At 48.3% G+C, this 17,544-nt stretch overlaps 1 protein-coding gene, 1 long non-coding RNA gene and 1 other non-coding gene across 5 annotated transcripts in view; all 3 read right to left on the reverse strand.

Annotated features, from left to right (window-relative positions):
- Positions 1 to 10,935, reverse strand: part of PARP16 (poly(ADP-ribose) polymerase family member 16) — a 31,752-nt gene extending 20,817 nt beyond the window's left edge. The window contains exons 1-2 of one of the 2 annotated variants that reach the window (XM_050796015.1): positions 10,825 to 10,935; positions 10,301 to 10,507 (exon numbers count right to left, since the gene is read on the reverse strand). In XM_050796015.1, the coding sequence (XP_050651972.1) occupies positions 10,301 to 10,474 (174 nt within the window). In that variant the 5' untranslated portion in view covers positions 10,475 to 10,507; positions 10,825 to 10,935. Of the gene's footprint in view, positions 1 to 10,300 lie in introns of both variants that reach the window. The other variant, XM_050796017.1, reaches the window with a different exon arrangement.
- Positions 1 to 17,544, reverse strand: part of LOC126958022 (uncharacterized) — a 182,751-nt gene that overhangs the window by 147,156 nt on the left and 18,051 nt on the right. Inside the window, exon 1 of one of the 2 annotated variants that reach the window (XR_007727037.1) lies at positions 13,339 to 13,358. The exons of the other annotated variant lie outside the window; for it this stretch is intronic. This is a non-coding gene — a long non-coding RNA (uncharacterized LOC126958022). Of the gene's footprint in view, positions 1 to 13,338; positions 13,359 to 17,544 lie in introns of those variants that run through there. 2 annotated transcript variants of the gene reach the window in all.
- LOC126960416 (small nucleolar RNA SNORA24) lies at positions 9,509 to 9,636 on the reverse strand. The gene has a single exon (XR_007727965.1). It is a non-coding gene; the product is annotated as a small nucleolar RNA SNORA24 (small nucleolar RNA).

Here is a 17,544-nt window from a genome sequence, read left to right on the forward strand (position 1 = left end):
ATACAACTGAGACAGCTACTGGCTGTGCCTAAACCAAAGGTAGGGAGAAAGATGTATGTGATATGTAGTATAGGGGTATGTGGAAGAAATCACCATCTAGGCAAGCATTCTGAATCACACATCAGTACATGGCAGTGGAAGTCATTTGCCAACTGGTCCAGGAGAATAACTGTTGAAGAGGAAGGCAGGCATTTCCAGGGATGGGGAGGGTTTCCCACTCCAGGTGGGAAAGAGCACGGCAGATGGACAGAGAAGTGAGCAGTGTGTCCCAAAAAGTGCTCCTAGGCTCAAATGTCCCCCAGGGCCTGAGAAGTAAAGAAAATGAGTAACAGGGGAGTCCGGGAAAGAGTTGTGAAGACTGTTGAACTTGTGACTCCGGGCTCCATTAATAGCTAAGGCCAACCAACCCTCAGCTCCAACTTCTTCCTGCCCTGGGGCAACCTCCACCAAAGGCGGCAAGGCCTCTGATTTTTGTTTCAAAAAGAAATCAACAAGCTGTCTTTTTAATTTCCCAATTTCTAAAAAAATAGAGGACAAACAAAACCCATCAGCTCACAGGCAACACATCTGCAGCCTCTGCTATGGGGAATAAGGAAGGATATAGCTGGAGAGATAGTTGGGGGAATCTGAATGGTGAGCAGAGCTGAGAGTTTCAGGGGTTTGGGAAGAGAAGCCTCTTAGGAAAGAGGTAGTTTGGGTCACAGAGGAAAGAGAGGCCCAATGAGCCACAAAGAGGCAACTCAACCTCCTTGCTTTGAGCAGGAGCAATCACCTCGATCACAAGCTCCTGGGGAGGAGGTGGCCCAGGAATCTGTGTACAGATGTGGGTACAAGTGATTCTTATCAGGAAAAGCTGGAGATACTCAGGTTTAGATCTTAGACAATGTTGTCCTAGAAAGTTGTGGTAGGCCGGGCGCGGTGGCTCAAGCCTGTAATCTCGGCACTTTGGGAGGCCAAGACGGGCGGATCACGAGGTCAGGAGATCAAGACCATCCTGGCTAACACAAAAAAAACTAGCTGGCGAGGTGGCAGGCGCCTGTAGTCCCAGCTACTAGGGAGGCTGAGGCAGGAGAATGGCATAAACCCGGGAGGCGGAGCTTGCAGTGAGCTGAGATCCGGCCACTGCACTCCAGCCTGGGCGACAGAGCGAGACTCCGTCTCAAAAAAAAAAAAAAAGAAAGAAAAGAAAGTTGTGGCAGCAGGAAAGAATAAACATCTGAAACATACTTGTCTAGGAAAGTGTCAGAGGCCATAGTTACTAGATGTGGGTGGAGGTGCTGCAAAGGAAATGAACCAAAAGTCTGCCAAGGTCACCATTTTTGGGACCACGGTGACACCCAGAACAGTGGGGCAGGGGCGATGATTGGAGCTGGGAGGCTGCTGAGATGAAGGCTGAAGAGGTGGACACCACAGGTACAATCTGCTTTGCACAAACCTACAGTATGAAAGGCCAGATTTGCCAAAACAGATTAGGGATCAGAGTCTACAAAAGAACTCTTCACAGGAGGAGCCAGCATGGGGACCCTAAAGGGTTCTCCTAGGAACTTTTAAAAGTCCCGGTGCCTGGGAGCAAGAGTGGTGTGCCATCACCACATCCAGTGATTAGCTGACGGTGATGAAGATAATAATAAAACCTACAACCCTGAGTTGTTAGGAGGACTAAATGAGCTATGTGTAGAAACAGCTCAGGACAGTGCAACACAAACAGTAAGTGCTATTAGTGGGGTACAGGTGTTGGTTGCTATATTATCAATCAAATGCCCCCTCTCTGCTGCTCACCGATCTGCTGAGGAAAGGTCTACATTGCTGGGATGGTTGGGAAAGAAAGAGATGGCTAGTCCTGGAGGGATGGATCCCACCCCTTCATCCTCCATATCACCATCCCATTAGCTGGTATCTTTCTAGACACACACCTACCCACTGACAGTCACATCATATTACATGTATCTATGTCTGTATTCGTATATTTCAGACCTGTGTACTTTTTCTCCTCCACTCTTCAGATGCCATCTTTGAGAGGAGCAGAGAAATAAAAAGGTAATCTGAGGGACCAAGAATCTTACCTTGAGATATCAAGTATAGACCTAACAGGCACTTTTATTATTAACAAATCTAATTGTTATCATTTCCTCACCATCCAGCAGGTATGGGTGCTCATTAAAATGATCAAATCAGTTAATAGAAAAATAGAAAAGCTACATATTATCTGTAAGTAAACAAACAAAAAATCTCAATGTCCAGGCTGCACTTCAAACCAATCAAATCAGAATCTCTGAGGATGGGGCTTGGACGTCAGGGTTATTTTCCTTAGTTTCCCACGTGATTTCAATGACAGCCAAGGTTGAGGCTTGTAAAGAATGATCTTTCCAAACTGGGCTCAGTGACACAACTTCTGCTTGAGACCAGGAGTCTGTAGAACAGCCTAGGCAACATAGCGAGACTCCTGCCTTTTTTCTTTTAATCCAACAATAATAATAATAATAATGATCTTCCCCAGTTAATGTCAATATTCAACTTCCAATATGGAAATTAGCATTGAAAGCCTTCCTTAGAAAGGTTAGCCATAAGCCAGGTGCAGTGGCTCACACCTGTAATCCCAGCACTCTGGAAGGCTGAGACAGGCGGATTGCTTGAGTCCAGGAGTTTGAGACCAGCCTGGGCAACATGGTGAAAACCCATCTCTACTAAAAATACAAAAATTGGCCAGGCGCAGTGGCTCACACCTGTAATCCCAGCACTTTGGGAGGCCGAGGCGGGCGGATCACGAGGTCAGGAGATCAAGACCAACCTGGCGAACACGGTGAAACCCCGTCTCTACTAAAAACGCAAAAAAAATTAGCTGGGCATGGTGACGGGCGCCTGTAGTCTCAGCTTATAGGGAGGCTGAGGCAGGAGAATGGCGTGAACCCGGGAGGCGGCGGAGCTTGCAGTGAGCGGAGATCGCGCCACTGCACTCCAGCCTGGGCGACAGAGCGACTCTGTCTCAAAAAATAAATTAATAAATTAAATAAATAAAAATAAAAATACAAAAATTAGCCAGGCATACCGGTATGTGCCTGGAGTCCCAGCTACACGGGAGGCTGAGGTGGGAGGATCGTTTGAGACCAGGAGGCAGAGGTTGCAGTGAGCCAAGATCACGCCACTGCACTCCAAATTGGGCAAGACCACATCTCAGAAAACAAAAAAAAAAGAAAAAGCCATGAACCAGCAATTTCACCTCTCAGAATGTATCTCAAAAAGACAACAACAGATATAAACAATGATTAATGTAGAAGGATGCTTATCAAAGTATTATTTATAAAAGCAAAATTTTAAAATTGTAAAGAAACCCAAAGGAAGGACTCCTCACTGCTAGGGAGTGGAGGCACAGAATAAGGTGGAAATTTCAGGTGCATCTTAAAGGACGAGAGGGAGTTTGCTTCAACAAAGATGGGAATGGCATCAGGAGGGGTCAGGACAGAGACAAGCTTATATGTGCTTTAACCCAGACACTGGGGAGTCACTGTGTCTAGACAGTGAAAGCCAGAAACCAGAGAGAAGAAGGAAAAAAAAAAAGACAAAGACTTCTTACTCCTCCAGGACCAGGAGACCCAATTAGAGCAGTCTGGCACCCCAAATAAGAACAGGGTAAGCTTAATGCAGTGCTTTTCAGACTTCACTAAGTGTACAAATTGCCCAGATTTGTTAAAATGCAGATCCTGACTGGATAGGTCTGGGGCAGGGCCTGCTTTTCTTTTCTTTTTTTTTTTTTTTTTTTGAGACAGAGTCTCACTCTGTCACCCAGGCTGAAGTCCAGTGGCGTGATCTCGGCTCACTGCAAGCTCTGCCTCCTGGGTTCATGCCATTCTCCTGGCTCAGCCTCCTGAGTAGCTGGGACTATATGCGACCGCCACCTCACCCGGCTAATTTTTTGTATATTTAGTAGAGACAGGGTTTCACCATGTTAGCCAGGATGCTCTCGATCTCCTGACCTTGTGATCCACCTGCCTCAGCCTCCCAAAGTGCTGGGATTACAGGCGTGAGCCACTGCGCCCGGCCAAGGCCTACTTTTCTAATGAGCACCCAGGTGAGGCTCATGTTGCTGGTCCTCAACCACACTAAGCAGCGAGGGCCTGGAGCTAACACAAAGAAGCCCTTCCCACCCACTTCCCACCCCCAGAAAGGGTCTACAGGCTAATGGAGAACCAGAACATGCTATTTTGGGGGGCGGGGGGGGAACAAAACAAAAAACTTTACAGCTGCGACTGTGTCAAGTGACAAACCTGACGTTTGGGGGCCAATGGTCAAGGGGTACAGGGAATCCCAAGAATGCTACGTATGAGTTCTTTCATCCAACCCCGGTCCCAAAAAACAAGGTGAGAAATCCTGAGACCGGGTATTCAGCACACACACAATGTGATTCCTCAAACGCTTGATAAGTACTTCCCAAGCCAGGCACTGCAAATACAAGAGCTCCCAGTGTAAAATCAGAGAGCTTGCCAGGTGCGGTCGCTCATCCCTGTAATCCCAGCAGTCTGGGAGGCCGAGGAGGGCGAATCACCTGAGGTCAGGAGTTCAAAACTAGCCTTGACCAACATGGTGAAACCCCATCTCTACTAAAACTACAAAAAAAAATTAGCTGGGCATCATGGCATCTGCCTGTAATCCCAACTACTAGGGAGACAGGCAGGAGAATTGCTTGAACCCAGGAGGCAGAGGTTGCAGTAAGCCGAGATTGCACCATTGCATCACTCCAGCCTGGGCAACAAGAGGGAAACTCTATCTGAAAAATAATAATAATAATAAATCAGAGAGCTTATCGGCATAGAAATGGTCTCAAAACAAGACACCTCAGAGATAATCCGGGACTTTGGGGACAGTGACAAGATAATGCTAGATCAGACCTAAAGCCAAGAGCTTGGTTCAGCAGTGGGGAGTTCTCAGGAAATCACCAATCAATAAAGTAATTTAAGTCACTGCTCTAATTTTTGGAAACTGCAACCCTTGTGTTATAGGTGTGTAATAACACCTCACATGTGGAGAAAGATTTAAATGACTGAAAATGGCAAACTTTCACATTACTTCCTTGTGCTTTTAACTAAACAAATGAAAGTGAGAGACTTTTTTTGAGACAGGGTACCACTCTGTCACCCAGAATGGAGTGCAGGGGCACAATCACGGCCCACTACAGCCTTGACCTCCTGGCTCAGGTGAACCTCCCACCTCAGCCTCCTGAGTAGCTGGGACTACAGGCATGCACCACCACACAGGCTAATTTTTTAAATCTTTTTATATAGACAGGGTTTCGCCATGTTGCCCAGGCTGCTTTCGAACTCCTGTACTCAAATGACCGACCCGCCCAATCCCAGAGGGCTGGGATTACAGGTGTGAACTACCGTGCCTGGCCAAGAGATTTTTTAACAGCTCCACACTTTTCTTCTTCAGGTAACTACAAAATGATCTAGTCAGTCAAGTCCAGACCTGATTCCCTTTTCTTTAAAAGTTAGACTTTGATTCAGATACAGGTCCAGATGCCCACTTCTCTGCATCATTTCAGTAACTCATGCGACATGTGGCAAAAGGAGGCCTAAAGTGTGTTTATCTAAGAATGTATGTATGTCCCCAGAGATGGTGCCGGGCCCCACCAGTGAGCAGCCTTGCTGCTGACGGCCATGCCTACAGCCAGCCAAGAATCTATGTGGTCTGGGCTATTTTCCTCAACAGTGGGTACCCATAAGGAATATGGCAACAGAACTGGATGGTAAGAATCTGTGTTTCTCCAGTAGCCCTCAAGAGAAAGGGTAACTGTCTGGGACTGGTACAATAAGCCCCATGGGAGGGACAGTCTGTCTCTTTAGAGGAGGTGGCTTTTGGGGGTAACCTACATTGCTGATGCTCTTTTTTTTTTTTTTTGAGACGGAGTCTCACTCTGTCGCCTAGGCTGGAGTGCAGTGGCGCAATCTCGGCTCACTGCAAGCTCCACCTCCAGGGTTCATGCCATTCTCCTGCCTCAGCCTCCCGAGTAGTTGGGACTACAGGTGCCAGCCACCATGCCTGGCTAATTTTTTTGTATTTTTAGTAGAGACGGGGTTTCACCGTGTTAGCCAGGATTGTCTCGATCTCCTGACCTCGTGATCCACCCGCCTCAGCCTCCCAAAGTGCTGGGATTACAGGCATGAGCCACCGCACCCGCCCAACTGATGCTCTCTTAAGGGATTACAAGTGGGGCGGGGGAGAGGGGGGAGGATGTGCCCTAAACAGAGCAATTGATACCTTTGCAGAGGGCTAAGGGATAGAGTCAAATCTATTAGGGGCACGTTTACTTTACTGGTATCGTTTGAACTTTTTTATAATGAGAATATATTCAAACATTACTTGCATAATTAAAAATAAATTTTAAAAAGCATGATCAAAACAACTCCACAGGTCCCTTTGCATGTATCCCATATTCACCAAACAAACCTGGTTCCGTTGGCCAAGACCTTCCAGCAGAAAGAAAATAAGTTGAGCATTCTAGTCCCACTTGGAGGTATGTTTCTTGGTGAAAATTAAAGTTGCACTGCGGCCAAGTGCAGTGGCTCACGCCTGTAATCCCAGCACTTTGGAAGGATGAGGTGGGAGAACTGCTTGCGCCCAGAAGTTCAAGACCAGCCTGGACAACATAGCGAGACCCCATCCTAATTTTTTTTTTAAAAAGCTGCATTGTGAGTTTGATCCCTCTGACCCCAAACACTCCTCCCAAACAGGTCCCTCTCTCACCTGCCACCATGGGTGTCTTTCTGGATCTCACCCCAATACCTTCCCCTGCCCAAGGACAAAAATCTCCACAACTTAGCAGGACATGTGTAGCCCTGCATGCTCCATAGGCTGGCCTCATTTCTTCCTGTTCCCCACAACAGTTACACTAAAGCAGTCTTGTCCTTCTCTGTAAGCTCACACCTCCTGGCTTTCTGACTATCCTGCTGCTCCTCCTGGAATACTCTTTCCCTCTTTTCTGCTCTTGAAGTTCTGCCCTGGGACTCGGCAAAGCATCAGCCTCCACCCCTAGTTGGTGTTCCCAGAGCCTGGCCCACAGCTGAGAGCTTGGGGGTGTCCTTGCTGTGGGCTTCCATGTTGTACCGCGCTTACCTAGTATAGCTGAGCACACTGTTAACCTCTTCAAGGGTCAATCCTGTATCCTTAGCACCTGGCCCATAGCAAACACTCCATAAGTATCTGTTGCCAAAACCGAAGGAAGTTTCGTTCCCAAGGCTCTGATATAGCACACTTAGAAAACTGAGTATCTGAACCTGCAAGAACAAACCTCAAGGGAAGTCAGTGAACTTGCCTCTTTCTCCAACCTCACACTTCCAGTACCCAGAAACGCCTGTGCACCATGGTCACCACTTGAGATGCCCTCAACACATCATTAGGTGGGCTACCAGGATCAGGCGGGGCCAGGAGGCTCAGCCTTTGTTTGTCCCTCAACCTCCTAGGAATGATAGCAAAGGAGGAACCAAACACTGATGATTTCATCAGAGATAACGCTAAACACGTGTTGATTATAAATACCTCCTTTAATCTAGCAATATGGTGCCTGTCATTAATTGATTGCCTAATGTTGAACTAATTTTTTTTTTTTTTTTTTTTTTTTGAGACGGAGTCTCGCTCTGCCACCCAGGCTGGAGTGCAGTGGCCGGATCTCAGCTCACTGCAAGCTCCGCCTCCCGGGTTCACGCCATTCTCCTGCCTCAGCCTCCTGAGTAGCTGGGACTACAGGTGCCCGCCACCTCGCCCGGCTAGTTTTTTGTATTTTTTAGTAGACACAGGGTTTCACCGTGTCAGCCAGGATGGTCTCGATCTCCTGACCTCGTGATCCGCCCGTTTCGGCCTCCCAAAGTGCTGGCATTACAGGCTTGAGCCACCGCGCCCGGCTAATGTTGAACTAATTTTGCATTCCTGGGATGAACCCAACCTGGTCATAAGGAATTACCCTTTTTTATAAATTGTTAGCTTTAAGATCCTAATACCTTGAAGATAATTTTTGCATTTATACTCATGACGTTGGCCTATAATTTTCTTTTTTTTTTTTTTTTTTTGAGACAGAGTCTCGCTCTGCCGCCCAGGCTGGAGTGCAGTGGCGTGATCTTGGCTCACTGCAAGCTCCGCCTCCCGGGTTCACGCCATTCTCCTGCCTCAGCCTCCCGAGTAGCTGGGACTACAGGCGCCCGCCACCTCGCCTGGCTAGTTTTTTTGTATTTTTTTTAGTAGAGACGGGGTTTCACTGTGTCAGCCAGGATGGTCTCGATCTCCTGACCTCGTGATCCGCCCGTCTCGGCCTCCCAAAATGCTGGGATTACAGGCTTGCGCCACCCCGCCCGGCCGCCTATAATTTTCTTTCCTTTTTTTTTTTTTTTTTTAAGACAGAGTCTCGCTGTGTTGCCCAGGCTGGAGTGCAGTGGCATAATCTCGGCTCACTGCTACCTCTGCCTCCCAAGTCCCGGTTCAAGCAATTCTCCTGCCTCAGTCTCCCAAGTAGGTGGGATTACTGGCACGTGCCACCATAATGGGGAGATGACAGGCTGGTCTTGAACTCCTGACCTTGTGCTCCACCCGTCTCAACCTCCCAAAGTGCTGGGATTACAGGTGTGAGCCACCACACTCAGCCTATAATTTTCTTTTTTTCCATCAACCTTATTAGATTTAGGGTCAAGGTTTGCTAGCCTCTTTTTTAATATTCTGTGTAACACCGGGAATTACTTATCCCCTCAGTGATTGCTAGAACTCACCAATGACACCAGTTATGTCCAGAGTTTTCTTTGAGGGAAAATCTCTGACTACTAATTCAACGGTTTTTTGTTTTGCTTGTTTTTGTTTGAGGGAGAGAGACTTGCTCTGTTGCCCAGGCTGGAGTGCAGTGGTGTGATCATGGCTCACTGCAGCCTCAACCTCTTGGACTCAAGCCATCCTCCCGTTTCAGCCTCCCAAGTAGCTGGGACTACAGGCACACACCACCACACCCAGCTAATTCTTAAATTTATTTTTTTGTAGAGACAGGATTTCACCATGCTGCCTAGGCTGGTCTCAAACGATCCTCCTGCTTTGCCTTCCCAAAGTCCTGGGATTATAGGCGTGAGCCACCCAGCCTTTTTCTTCTTTTTCTACAATAGTTTAGAAAAGTTCGCCCAATAACCTGGCACCCTCCAGGTTTTTTGTTTTGTTTTGTTTTGCTTTTTTTTTTTTTTTAATGGAGTTTCATTCTTGTTGCCCAGGCTGGATTGCAATGGCTCAATCTTGGCTCACCGCAATGTCCACCTCCCAGGTTCAAGCGATTCTCCTGTTTCAGCCTCCAGAGTAGCTGGGATTACAGGCATGTGCCACCATGCCCAGCTAATTTTTGTATTTTAATAGAGACTGGGTTTCTCCATGTTGGTGAGGCTGGTCTCAAACTCCCGACCTCAGGTGATCCGCCCCCGCCTTGGCCTCCCAAAGTGCTAGGATTACAGACATGATTCACCAAGCCCAGCCCCTCCAAGTTTTTAACAGTGAAGAATGTTACTTGTGCAAGTCAGAATCTGATACCAATTAAATGGTGACAGCTTTGCTGATGAACAATATGCTCTTCCATGGCTAAGAAGGGAGACTGCCACACTTGACAGTTCCCAAAGATACATGGAGTTCGGTGTCTTTAATGAATATCAGCTATTGGCTATTTCAATATTCTGCTTTTTACTGAATCGATTTTGGTAAGTTATATTTTTCTAGGCAATTCGAAACATTTGGATAAGGACAACTGATATCTTGAATGCTGACCCAGAGGTGAACTCTGCAAAAAAAAAAAAGTGCCTGGTGAATCAGAGAAATAACAGCTGACATACGCACTGGATGTTAGTTTATAAAAGCACTGCCCATAGATCACCTCATCGGAAGACCAAGTTCTGGGTGGCTTTGGTGACTTTTTGGTGTCTATTTGCAAAAGGATGGATAACTTTCTAGCTAAGCAAAACAGCTGATTCACATCAACCCTATTTCTGGCCAGGCTAGAAAATCTGTGGAGGACTATGCAACGATTCCTGATTCCTCACTTCAGTCCCCGGAGTCACTTGTCATTGACAGGAGAGAAGCAGCCACCAAGTGCCTTGGGAGTGAGAGTTGACATGAGGGTGTCAGGAGTGTTCTTAGCTAATGGAAACCTTCCCCAAGGCAAGGCCATGCCAAGCTGGGAATGAAAAGTCTGGGGGCTGTCATGTTTACTAACGCGGATGGAACTGCCTCTACCTCTGGTTCCACAGGGCACTTGGTCCAGGACGCAATGGGCAGCGCCAGGACAAAGCACACTCACCAGGGCTTCAAAGTCCTTACAGTCGCCGCGGGCGTAGGACGCGGGGAAGGGCCGCAGCACCGAGTCGCGCTTGTAGCTCTGCAGGGCCGAGGCGAAGAGGCTGCACCGGAGGTCGGCAGCCAGCAAGTCGCGGCCCGCCGCCTCCCTGGCGGCGGCCCAGCCTGAGGGCTGCATCCCAGGTCACTGCGCGTTGCCGGGGGAGACGCGCTGGTTGGGGGCAAGGGCGAGCGTGCGTTCAGCGCGGGGGCTGGGCCCGCTGACAATGGGCCGTCAGGGGCCGGGTTCCCAAGCCTGGGGTGGAGCTAGGCAGGGGGCTGAGATGACACGGGTTCAGAAAGTGCCGACGAGGGTCCTCTGCCGGGGTCTGGGCCGCGGCTCGCTGCCGAGGAGAGAGACCGAGGCCTGGACCGCGGGTCCGCGGGGAGGTTGGGCCCAGGGATAATGGGGCCGGGGTTGGTGGCTGGGAGGGGTTCCCGGCCTGGGGGAGGGGCTATGACAATGGAATGACAACCGCGGGAACGTACTGACACGTGTCCTCCGCGGAGGCCTGGGGCGGGAAGCAGCCCCCGAGAGACGGCGGGCAGAGCCCACTCTCCGCGACGGGCGAGGCTGCTGCGCCGCGCGCGCTTTCCTGCCCCGCCTCCAGCCGCGCGGCCGAAGCCCCGCCTCTCGCCCGGCTGCCCTCGGCGCCACCTGTCTTCCGCCTGCAGCGCAAGTCAGTTTGCCTTGCCCGGCCTACCTCCCCTCCCGCCGCCGCGCTCCCACGCTGCTTAGCGCTCCGCCCGGCCCAGCCGAGGGCCCGCCCCTTCCCGCGCCAGCCAGCTCCTCCGTATGGGTTGTGCCCGCACCGCCCAGACCCCAATCAGCCGCAGCTGCGAGAGGTGCCGCCGCCAGTGTGTGCCGGGCGACGTCGCCCACGCCCCTGCCACCCATCCTCACAGCAGCGCCTGGTAGAAACTGATTTGGGCACCCTGTCGACCCGCCCCTGTACTTGTCTTTGTCCCAGCTCGGCGGGCTGAGCCTACTTCTCTTCCTTGGGGAATTAATGCTACCTGTTGTCTCTCTCTTGAATCGTTTCCCTCAAAAACTGCACAAAAGGAGCCATTTAACACCCAGGGAAACTGAGGCTTAGAGTGCTGCAATGCTTGTCCAAGATCCCACAGTCAGATGGGTGAATCTGGGATTCGCACCGAGGTCTTTGGAAAAACAAAAGACTTCCTCTGCTTTTCAGCCTCCAGAATTCTCTGAATTGCTTAAGTCTCTGGCCTCAAATGCCCCAAGATCTTCCTTGGGAGGCCTCTCTGACAGGGAGCTTGGGGAAGAGCAGAGGGGCATTGACTTAACTCCCTACTCAGAACCTTCATTAGAAGAAAACCCCGAAGTGTGACCTCATGGTCACGTGCAAATCTAAACACAGACCATTGTGCTTAGACCAACACAGTGCACATGCTCCTACCCTGCAGGATCTTCTGAGGAAGAAACTTCTCCTTCTGCATCCAGGCTGTGCTGGGCCCTGGGCTCAGAGGAGAGGTTGTCCCATGCCATTGGATTGCATATATGACTTCGGGAGGTAGGGCGAAGACTGGTCCCCCAGACACCACAGAACTTCCCATCTTTTTTTTGCCCCATAAAGGTTGGGGGCTGCTCCCAGGAGCCCACATCAAATCTCTGTTTGCTCTGAGGCCTAGAACCACAAGGCCCCTAATGCTTCAAAAGCCCTGGGGGTTCTCATGGGACCCAGGAACTCTAAGGTGGCTTCTGAAGCTCAGACCCCAGGAAGGGAGAGCTTGGAGTGGGGCAGGAGACCAGGGAACCATCTCTCATTCCACCTCTTCTTCATTGCAGCCCTTAGACAAAAGCCACCCTCTGATACCTCCTTGGCCTCAAGAATTGTTTGTTGGGTGGATATATAAAATATGCTTATCTGAAGCTATTTCTCACATATGGTATGAGAATCATAGTGATAATATTCACATCACAGGGTGGTGTGGAAGGGCCTCTGATGGCCAGCATTCTCATGCCTTACCTCATGCAGAATATTAGAATTCTTTTTAAGTCTTGTCAATTCCATAGACACAAAGTTGAATTTCATTATAGTTTTAATTTGCATTTACTTAATTGATAGTGACGTTGAATGTTTTTATGTTTACTTCATTCTCCTAGATTTTATCAGAATTTGCTAAGGTGATCTCAGAACCACATTTCTTGTGGAGGGGTTTCAGCTCTGCTTATATACATTTGATATAATCCACAGACCATACAATTCACCCATTTAAAGTGTACAATTTAATAGTTTTTAGTACATTCACAGATATATGCAACTGTCACCACGATCAATTTTAGAACATTTTTATCACCTCAAAAAGAAACTCTCTACACTTAGGCTATCACTGCTCTACCCACACCACCATGTCGCCCACTCCTAAGGAATCACTAACATACTTGTTTTTTGTTTTTTAAGAGACTGGGCCTCGCTATGTTACCTCGGCTAGAGCACAGTGGCTATTCACAAGCATGATCATAGCACATTGCAGCCTAGAACGTCTGACCTCAAGTGATCCTCCTGGCTCAGCCTCCTGAGCACCTCGGACTACAGGCTCACACCACCACACCTGGCTTAGAGAACACATTTTGTTTACTACTGTCCTTTGAAATTCATTGAGGTTTGTCTGTCTCCTAGCATAAGGCCTATCCTGGAGAATGTTTCATGTGAATATATATTCTGCTGTTGTTAGGTCACGTGCTCTATGGATGTCTGTTAGGTCTAGTTGATTTATATTGTTTTCAAATCTTAGATTTTCTTGTTGATCTTCTTATTCATTATTGAAAGTGGGGACCGGGCATGTGGCTCACACCTGTAATCCCAGCACTTTGGGAGGCCGAAGCGGGTGGATCACCTGAGGTCAGGAGTTCGAGACCAGCCTGGCCAATATGGTTAAACCCTGTCTGTAATAATGATGCAAAAATTAGCCAGGCACAGTGGCACGTGCCTGTAGCCCCAGCTACTCAGGAGGCTAAAGCCCAAGAATCGCTTGAACCCGGGAGGCGGAGGTTGCAGTGAGCAGAGATCATGCCACTGTACTCTAGCCTGGGTAACAGAGCGAGACTTTGTCTCCAAAAGAAAAAAAAAAATTACTGACAACAAAGATATCCACCTGAACAGGTTTTTAATGCAGATGAACGTGCCCTATTCTGGAAGAATATGCCACAAAAGACGTTTATTAGTAAGGAAGAAAATCAAGCACCAAGATTTAAGGCAGAAAGGGATAGTCTAACTATTGTTTTGTGCAAATTTGGTCAGGTTTATTATCAGAACTTCCCTTATCTGTAAAGCTGCTAACCCCCAAACTTTGAAGAGAAAAGATAAACAAAAGCTGCCACTCTTTGTACAACAAGAAGGCCTGAACAACAAGAATGCTTTTTCTGGATTGGTTGACTGCTTTGTCCTTGAAGTCAGGAAGTATTATATCTTGCCAGTAAGGAGCTGCCATTTATTTATTTATTTATTTATTCATTCATTCATTCATTCATTCATTCTTTATTTAGACGGAATCTTGCTCTGTCGCTCAGGCTGGAGTGCAGTGGCGTGATCTTGATCTTGGCTCACTGCAACCTCCACCTCCCGGGTTCAAGCAATTCTCCTGCCTCAGCCTCCCGAGTAGCTGGGATTACAGGCGTGTGCCACCATGCTTGGCTAATTTTTGAATTTTTAGTAGAGACAGGGTTTCACTATGTTGGCCACGCTGGTCTCAAACTCCCAACCTCAAGTGATCCACCTGCCTCAACCTCCCAAAGTGCTGGGATTATAGGTGTGAGCCACCATGCCCGGCCAGCAGGAGCTTCCTTTTCAAGTTCTTTTGATATTGGACAATGATCTTGGCCACCTGGAACCCCTTGAGTTCAACACCGAAGGTGCAAGTGGTCTACTTGCCCCTAAATACGACGTCTGTAATTCATCCTCTAGATCAAGGGGTCATAAGGACCCTTTAATGCTTATTACACCCCGTACTCTATGGAAGGGATTGTCAACACTATGGAAGAGGACCTCAACCAAGAGAACATCATGAACGTCTGGAAGGATTACACCATTGAAGATGTTGTAGAAAAACTCGTGAAGGCCATCAAACCTGAAACAATAAATTCCTACTGGAGAAAAATTGTGTCCAGATGTTGTGCATGACTTCACAGGATTTATGACAGAGACTGTCAAGGAAATCACGAAAGACATTGTGGAAAAGAGGTGTGTGTGGGGTGAAGAGTTGTGTGGGGTGAAGGGTTCAAGGTACGAATCTTGGAGAAATCCAAGAACTAATAGATATCACACTAGAGGAACGAATAGAAGATGAGTTGGTGGAGATGAGTGCCTTCAAACCAGTGCAAGACGATGAAGAAGATGTAGAAGATGCAGTGCCAGAGAACAACTGACATTAAACAATCTGGTAGAAGTGTTCCTAGTATTCAAGACCGCTTTTACAACATGGACCCTTCTGTGGTGTGGGCACTGAAACTAAAGCGAGTATGCCTGCCTCTCCTGCCTCCCTTCTACCTCTACCTCTTCCTCCTCTGCCACTCTTCAGACAGTAAAACCAACCTCTCCTCCCCCTCCTCAATGTACCAAACATGAAGACAATGAGGAAGAAGACCTTTATGATGACCCACTTCCACCTGATGAACAGTAAATATATGTTCTTTTTGTTTATTTAGTGGGCTTTTTTTAATAGTAAATATATTTAAATATATTTTCTCTCTCTCTTTTTTTTTTTTTTTTTTTTTTTTGAGACAAGGTCTCACTCTGTTGCCAGGCTGGAGTACAGTGGTGTGATCTCACTGCAACCTGTGCCTCCCAGGTTCAAGCAATTCTCGTGTCTCAGCCTCCTGAGTAGCTAGGACTACATATATAGATGCATGATGCCATCTCCGGCAATTTTTTTTCCTTTCTTCTTTTTCTTTCTTTTTCTCTCTTTTCTTTTTTTTTTAGTAGAGACAAAATCTCGAACAGGCTGGTGTTGAACTCCTGGCCCCAAGTGATCCTTCTGCCTCGGCCTCCCAAAGTGCTGGGTTTACAGGCGAAAGTCACCATGCCCAGCCTATTTTCTCTTCTTTAAAACATTTTCCTTCCTCTACCTCATTTTGTAGTAAGAATACAGTATATAATATGTTTAACACACATAATATGTGTTAATCGACTGTTATCTGTAAGGCTTTCAGTCAACAGTAGACTATTTGTAGTTAAGTCTAGGGGGAGTCAGAAGTTATATGCATCAGCGAGGTGGCTCACACCTGTAATCCCAGCACTTTGGGAGGCCGAGGCGGGCGGATCACTTGTGGCCAGGAGTTCTAGACCAGCCTGGCCAACATGGCAAAACCCTGTCTACTAAAGATACAAAAATTAGCTGGGCATGGTGGCATATGCCTGTAGCCCCAGCTACTCAGGAGGCTGAGACAGGAGAATCGCTTGAGCCCAGGAGGTGGAGGTTGCAGTGAGCTGAGATCAAGCCACTGCATTCCAGCTTGGACCACAGCGAGACCCCATCTCCCCACCAAAAAAAAAGTTATATGCAAATTTTCAACTGCGAGAGGGGTCAGCAACTCTAACCCCCCATGTTGTTCAAGGGTCTACTGTATATCTGTTGTTTTTCTTTTTTTTTCTTTTTTGAGATGGAGTCTCGCTCTGTCGCCAGGCTGGAGAGCAGTGGCATGATCTTGGCTCACTGCAACCTCCACCTCCCGGGTTCAAGCATTCTTCTGCCTCAGCCTCCCGAGTAGCTGGGACTACAGGTGCGTGCCACCACGCCCAGCTAATTTTTGTAGTTTTAGTGGAGACGGGGTTTCACCATGTTAGTCAGGGTGGTCTTAATCTCCTGACCTCGTGATCCACGTGCCTTGACCTCCGAAAGTGCTGGGATTACAGGCGTGAGCCACTGCGCCCAGCGCCTTTCTTTCCCTTCCCTTCCTTCCTTCCTTTCCTTCCTTTCCTTTCTTTCCTTCCTTCCTTCTTCCTTTCTTTTTTCCCCTTCCCTTCCCTTCCCTTCCCTTCCCTTCCCTTCCCTTCCCTTCCCTTCCCTTCCCTTCCCTTCCCTCCCCTCCCCCCCTCCCCTCCCCTCCCCTCCCCTCCCCTCCCCTCCCCTTCCCTCCCCTTCCCTTTCTTCGGAGTCTAGCTCTGTTGCCCAGGTGGGAGTGCCGTGGTGTCATCTCGGCTCACTGCAACCTCCGCCTCCTGGGTTCAAGTGACTCTCCTGCCTCAGCTCCCGAGTAGCTGGGATTACAAGCACACACCGCCATGCCCAGCTAATTTTTGTATTTTTTGTAGAGACCCGGTTTCACTGTGTTGGCCAGGCTGGTCTTGAACTCCTGACCTCGTGATTCGCCCGCCTCAGCTTCCCAAAGTGCTGGGATTACAAGCGTGAGGCACCATGCCTGGCCTTTTTTTCTTTTTGAGATGGAGTCTCTCTCTGTTGCCCAGGCTGAATTGCAGTGGGGTAATGTTGGCTCACTGCAACCTCCATTTCCCAGGTTCAAGCAATTCTCATGCCTCAGGCTCCCGAGTTGCTGGGATTACCGGCGCCCTCTGCCACGCCTGGCTAATTTTTGTATTTTTAGTGGAGATGGAGTTTTGCCATGTTGGCCAGGCTGGTCTCGAACTCCCGGCCTCAATCTTCCACCTTGGCCTCCCTAAGTGCTGGGATTTCCAGCGTGAGCCACCATGCCCGATTTTTTTTTATGTTTTTCTTTATGTTTTATGCATGTTTTTCTTTATGTTTTATGAGTGTCTTATATATATATTTTTATGTTTTATGCGTGTTTTTCTTTATGTTTTATGCATGTCTTATATATTTTATGCTCCTTAAACAGGCACTTCACCAAAGAAGATACATGGATGACAAGCGCTTGAGAAGATGCTCAACATCATTAGTCATTAGGAAAATGCAAATTAAACCACAGAGATACCACTACACACCCAGTGAAGTGGTTTATTTATTTATTTATTTGAGTCTCCCTCTGTCGCCAGGCTGAAGTGCAATGGCACGATCTCTGCTCACTGCAACCTCTGCCTCCCAGGTTCAAGTGATTCTCTTGCCTCAGCCTCCCGAGTAGCTGGGACTACAGGCGCACACCACCAGGCCCAGCTAATTTTTCTATTTTTAGTAGAGACTGGGTTTCACCATGTTGGCGAGGATGGTCTCGATCTCCTGACCTCATGATCCGCCCGCCTCGGCCTCCCAAAGTGCTGGGATTACAGGCGT

Source organism: Macaca thibetana, chromosome 7 (genome assembly GCF_024542745.1).
Source record: "Macaca thibetana thibetana isolate TM-01 chromosome 7, ASM2454274v1, whole genome shotgun sequence".
Taxonomy (NCBI): domain Eukaryota; kingdom Metazoa; phylum Chordata; class Mammalia; order Primates; family Cercopithecidae; genus Macaca; species Macaca thibetana.